At 69.2% G+C, this 6021-nt stretch overlaps 1 protein-coding gene across 1 annotated transcript in view; it reads left to right on the forward strand.

Moving 5' to 3' along the window:
- The first annotated feature begins 161 nt into the window (after window positions 1-161).
- MKNK2 (MAPK interacting serine/threonine kinase 2) overlaps window positions 162-6021 on the forward strand; it is an 11898-nt gene continuing 6038 nt past the window's right edge. Inside the window, 11 exon segments of the mRNA XM_056334435.1 lie at window positions 162-299; window positions 381-594; window positions 2594-2675; window positions 2825-2926; window positions 3060-3157; window positions 4153-4232; window positions 4775-4803; window positions 4806-4847; window positions 4929-5033; window positions 5340-5395; window positions 5619-5714. Coding sequence (XP_056190410.1) covers window positions 547-594; window positions 2594-2675; window positions 2825-2926; window positions 3060-3157; window positions 4153-4232; window positions 4775-4803; window positions 4806-4847; window positions 4929-5033; window positions 5340-5395; window positions 5619-5714 — 738 coding nt within the window. The 5' untranslated portion in view covers window positions 162-299; window positions 381-546.

Consider the following 6021-nt stretch of genomic DNA (forward strand, 5'->3'; position numbering starts at 1 on the left):
CCAGTGGGTGCCGGGGGGGTGCTGGTGTCCCCGATGGGGGTGTTAGTGCCCCCGGGGGGGGGGGGGGCGGGGGGTGCCCCGGGCCGGGGCGCAGCGCGGGGGGGCCGGGGGCGGGCCGGGGCGGGCCGGGGCGGGCCGGGGCCGGGGCTATAAAGCGTCCGGGGGCGGCGGCGGCGCGTCCCCTCCCGGCGGCGCGGAGCGGTGCGGAGCGGAGCGGCGGAGCGGGGCGGAGCGGAGTGGAGCGGGCGGCGGTGCGGGCTGCGGTGCCACCAGCAGCGGGGCTCTGCGGGGCCGCGCCGGTGAGCGCCGCCGGGCGGGGGGGGCCGGGGGCTCCGGGCGGGGGCCGCAGCCGGCTGACCCCCCCCCTCCTTTCCCCGCAGGTCTCGCCCACCCCCCGGGCTCCCCTCCGGCTCTGCCCGTCCCTCCGCCTCCCTCCCGCCCCCCCCTCCCCGTTTTTTTTTTTTTTTCCGCCCCCCCCCCCCCCCCGCCTTCGTTTCTCCCAGCAACGCCGCCCCCCGCCCCCCGCCCGCCCCCCCCCACAGCAAGATGGTGCAGAAGAAATCAGAGATCCCGGGTTTCCACCGCTCTTTCAAGGTAGGGAGCTGCTCGCCTGCCCGCCCGGGGGGGCTCCGGGGGGGCTGGGTGCGGGCTGGGCCGGTGCGGGCCCGCGGCGGCCGCATCCTGCGCTCTGCAGCGCTCTGTGCCGCATCCCCTGCCGGGGGGGGGGGGGGGGGGGGCTGAGCTGCCTCCTGCCGCCCCCATCCTCTCCCCGAAGGAGGGAACTGCCGGGATGCTGCAACCCAAACCGAGATGGCAGGATCTCCCGGTGCCCCCGGCCCGGGAGTCGAGGCTGCAGCCCCCTCCCCGCCCCGGCTGGGCGCTGGGATGCTGCAGCGACGCTGCTCTTGCTCTGCTGCGCTCCCAACCGGGGTCCCCGTGGGGCGGTGTGTGTGTGTGTGTGTGTGTGCGCTGTCGTGTGCCGCCCCCCCCAGCTGCCTCCGCCCCAACGTGCCCAGGCCCTGCCCGGTGCGGGACCTGTTGTGCAAACATCTTGTGCGGGGGCCCGATCCTGCCCGGGGCCCCGTCAGGCTGCACCCATCCCGGCCGCTGTCAGGCTCGGGGTGTGCGGGGTCGCATCCTGCCGGGTGCTGCTCCCCTGGGCGCTCGCTCCTGTCCCGCCGTGTATCTTGGTGGGATCTTTGTTTAGTTTGGCTCCGGCGCTCCGAGGGATGCCGGGAGCTCACCCCAACCTGCCCGGCTTATTTTAGCTGACACCTCATCCTGCTTTTAAAGCTTTTGGCTGGGGTTTGGCTCCCCCCGCCCCCCCACCCCCCCCCATGTGTGCCTGGGGACCGGGGGGGGGGGGGGAGACACCTCGGATGTGCTGATGGAGCCGGTGTGCAGCGTCCGCCCCACGCCTCCCATCCCCCAAACCTTTTGTGTGTCGGTGCTGCGGCAGCTGGCAGGGCCCTGTGCCCCCCGTGTGCCTCCCCCCCGGGAGGCCTCATCCTGCCCACCGTGCAGGGGCCGGGGGTGCTCATCCCAGGGGGGCGGCTGCCCTGATGTCGGGTCCTTGGGCTGTGCTGGGGGGGGGTCCTTGGTAAAATCAGATTTTGTTGGCAGGGGGGGAGAGGGGGGAAACGGTAAAACCCTGGGCAGGAGCATTTTGGCCCCAAAGGTTTGGCCTGGTGCTCGGTGGGGGGGGTGCTCCTGGCGTGACCCCCGCCATGCACCACGGTGGGGACCTCCCCGGCCCCCCCAGACCCACCCCAGCACTCACCGGCTGTTCCTGGCGGCGGTGGCTGGGCTCGGCGTTCCTGCGCTGGGGCTGGCAGCCGGCCCGGGCACCGGGGCACCGGGGCGGGTTTGGGAATGGGAATGGGAACGCCGCCGGAGCTGCCACCTCCACCCAGATTTCGTAACCCTGGGGAGGACGGGGCCCTCTCACCCCCCCAGCGCTGCCCTGCCCCTGGGGGGGGCGGCTCGGGGTGTGGGCAGAGGGTCCCTGTGGCCCCTTTAGGGTGCTGGTACCAGAGCCAGGGGGAAGGCAGCAGTTCCCTTCACCGATCTGGGGTGCATGGAGGGTTTGGGGTGGGGGCCTGATCCTGCCAGGGCACAGGTGTCTCACCAGGTTCACCGCATCGGGGCCGAGTGGGCTCCGGCCCACCATGACCTTGTGGCCAGCTGGGAGGACGCGGCGTGGTGGCTCGGGAGCCCACCCTGCCCTGTGCCTTTCCTCAGGACCCTCGCTGTGGTTTGGCTCTGCGGGGGGATTTGGGGCAGGATCGGTGTGGGTGGCCCCAGTGCCCCTCAGCATTCCCAGTGCGCTGGCCTGGGGCTGCTGCTGTGGGGGCATGACCCCACAGCACCATCCTCATCAGGAGATGTGGTCCAACCCTTCCTCCTCCTCCTCGGGCTCTGCCATGTCCCTCCGGCAGCAGCACCCTGAGCCAGTGTCCCACACCGGCAGGGCGGGCAGGCAGGATGTGTGCCGAGGCTGGGAGAGCGCTGGGCACCGTGTCCGTACCGGGCTCGGCACTGGCAGCTGGTGGCAGCTGATCGGGCAGTTCACTCCTGTTCTTGGCCCCCACAGGGACAAAACCCCTTTGACCTGGAGTTCGACCAGTCCAACCACCTGGAACCAGTCTTCAACTTTGAGTGCCCGCCCCGTCCCGGTGAGCTGGGGTGCCCTCCCAGGGGGCTTCCCCTCCCTCAGACCCCACAGTGCTGGCCCTCTGCCTTCCTTGAATTGCCCCAGGAGGGCAATGCTGCGGGCGCAGGGGGGGATGGGGGGGCTCATACTGGTGGCGTTGCTCCGCCGCAGACATGCCTTCAAGCCAACCCATCGATATCCCCGATGCCAAGAAAAGGAACAAGAAGAAGAAGCGCTGCAGAGCCACCGACAGCTTCTCGGGCAGGTTCGAAGGTGAGCTGGGCTGCCTGGGGACCCTGGGGTCCCACCCGGGGCAGGGGTCCTCCTGGCGTCCCCAGACCGGGGGACAGCAGCGGTGTCCCATGCTGTGGTGGGGTGGCAGCTCAGGCAGCCTCTCCCCTGCCAGATGTTTACCAGCTGCAGGAGGAGGTGCTGGGAGAAGGGGCCCACGCCAGAGTTCAGTCCTGCGTTAACCTCATCACCAACAAGGAGTACGCCGTGAAGGTAACGCGCCGCTGCATGGGGCTGCAGACCCGGCTCCCTCCCACCCCCTGCCTCAGTTTCCCCTGCCACCCTCCTCATCCTGAGCTCTCCCAGCTGCCGCAACCACCTGGTGCTGGCCTGGGGCACTGGCTTCGTGGGCTGGAGGGGACGAGAGGGGCAGGAGCGTGGCAGAGCTGGGCCCTGCAGGTGCACGTCGTCCTTTGCCACCGCCCGGCTCCAGGACCTTGGTCAACCCCCTTAGCCACGCTCCCCTCCCTGTAAATTAGGGCAGACGGGAGATTAAATTAACGCTTGCAACGCGTCTGGGGACTTAGGGCAAGCAGGGGCATGTGGTGCTGGCAGGGTGGCCAGCTCCTGCTCGCCTTGGGAGGGTCTCCATGCCCCTGCGTGCATGTGGGTGCTGGGGGGGGGTGTTTGGGGTGAGCCAGCTGCTTTTGGGGTCGGGGGATGGTGGTCCGGTGGCCCCTGGCAGTGGTGCGAGGGGGCTGAGCTGGGTCCTGTGTCAAAACGCAGCCACATGCAAGGGGAACGTGGTGTCCCCCGTCACCCCGGGGAGGCCTTTGGGTGCCCGGTGGGGAAACTGAGGCAGCTGGGTGCTCTGTGTGCCCCCGGGGCTGGGGCCAGCGGGACCACCCAGCTCTCCCCGATGAGGCTGTGGGTGGGGACCCCCTGACCACCCCATGGCACGCTTGGGTGCCGGTGCCTGGTGGGGCGAAGGGCCTGTCTCTGCCACCCGGATGGCTGCTCCGGGGCTCGGCGGTGTCACATGGACCTGCCTTGGCTGCGGCACCGGCGGCTTGGCACCGCCACTGGGAACAGCCTGTTCTGCTGCCTTAACCCTTTCGGGCACCCCTGCCTGCCCTCTGCCCAGCCCTGGGGGTGCCCCCAGAGCTGGTTGGGTGGAGGTGCTGGGTGGGGGTGAGGGGGGTTGTGAGCCCCTGACCCCTCCCCTGCAGCAGTCCCTCTCCCTGAGCCCCCTCGGCTTTGTGTTCCAGATCATAGAGAAGCGCCTGGGTCACATTCGCAGTAGGGTCTTCCGTGAGGTGGAGATGCTCTATCAGTGCCAGGGACACAGGTATTGCGGGGCGCAGCCACCATCCCATCCCCCACTGCAGGCACTGGGCTGAGACCAGGCTGATGCTCGGGACACCCATGGGCTGAGCCCTGGCCCCGACGTCCTCCCTGGCTGGTGTGGGAGCATCCTTGAGGTGATGCTGAGCACTTTGCCGTGACAGGGGGGCCTCAGTGGCCAAGTTGGAGTGATGCTGAAGGGCGAGCCAAGCCGCTGCTGCGGTGTTTCGAGCCAAGCCGCTGCTGCGGTGTTTGCCATCCCCCCGCGGAAAGCTGCTGAGCGGGGCTGTTTCTGGAGGGGGGCGAGTGAGCCAGGAGGGTCTGCGAGCAATTAGGGAGTGGAGCCGGGCGCCAAAAGTCCCCTCTCCCCCCTGGAATGCGGCTGGGGGGCCCTGGCCGTGTGGTTTCAATCATTGGAAACCCAATTTTCCCATCCCGCATCCCCCTCTGGGAACCAGCGCTGGCTGGGGGGTGCGGGGGGCTGTGGGGAGGGGGGCAGCCCGGGAGGTTTTGGGGGATGCTTGGCTGATGCCGCTGTCTCCGCAGGAATGTCCTGGAGCTGATAGAGTTCTTCGAGAGGAGGAGAGGTTTTACCTGGTGTTTGAGAAGATGAGAGGAGGTGAGTGCAGTGCCCGGGCGGGGGGAGCCAGGGTGGCAGGAGCCCCTCCTGAGCCCCCCCTCTGCTCTCTCCCGGCCGCAGGCTCCATCCTGACCCACATCCACCGGAGACGCCACTTCAACGAGCTGGAGGCCAGCGTGGTGGTGCGGGATATCGCCAGCGCCCTGCACTTCTTGCACAACAAAGGTGAGCTGGGGTGCCCTGTGGCCCCCCCCTGCCCCGGGGGTGCTGCCTCCCTGCGCCCTTGGCCCGCCCTGGGCGCGCAGGATCAGGCCCAGCTGCATCACGAGGCATTTGGTGGTGCAGAGCCTGTTCCTCTGGTTCGGCTGGGATTCGGGGCCAGCAGCAATTTTTGCCCTTTGCCACAAGGCGGGTGGTGATTTGGGGTGGGGAGGGGTCCTGTGCCACCCCCAGACCTTGCACCCTGGTGGTCTTGCACAGCAGGGTGGGCGGGGGGATTTTTGCCCTCATCATCTCTTCTCTCCCTCCCAGGAATTGCACACAGAGATTTAAAACCAGAAAATATTCTGTGTGAGAGCCCGGACCAGGTGAGTGGGTTGCTGCCTGGGGCCGGGGGGTCCCTGGGGGGGGGTGGGGGGGGGTGGGAAGCTGCTGCAGCAGCAGATGGCCAGCGTGAAGCCTGGCATGACAGGGTGTAAATGGGTGGCTGTGGCATGAAAGCCAGGCTGTGGTCCGCTGGGGGGGGTCCCCAACCAGTCCTCTTCTTCCCCCTCCTCCCCCCCCCCCCCCCCCCCCCCCCCCCCCCCCCAGGTCTCCCCAGTGAAGATCTGTGACTTTGACTTGGGAAGTGGCATCAAACTCAACGGCGATTGCTCCCCCATCTCCACCCCGGAGCTGCTCACCCCGGTAAGTGTGCAAGAGTCTAGGGGGTGGGGGTGGGCACGTCCCTGGTAGGGGGGGAGCTGTCGGAGCCCCCAGATGCCCTGCAAGCTTTGGGGAAGGGGCTGTGTGTGAGCACTGCGCCCCCCCCCCCCCCCCCCCCCCCCCCCCCCCAAGCACATTGCTCCGGTTGGCGATGCTGCTTGTGGTCCCCTCCGAGATGCAGTTACATAATGCCGGGGGGTTGGGGGGGGGCGGGCGGTGGAGGGGGGGGGGTTCTGGCACGGAGCCCGGGCTGCCGCGAGCCTTAGCAACAGCCAGCCCCGGTGGGGCG

The sequence above is a fragment of the Falco biarmicus genome, chromosome 4, assembly GCF_023638135.1.
Source record: "Falco biarmicus isolate bFalBia1 chromosome 4, bFalBia1.pri, whole genome shotgun sequence".
NCBI lineage: Eukaryota > Metazoa > Chordata > Aves > Falconiformes > Falconidae > Falco > Falco biarmicus.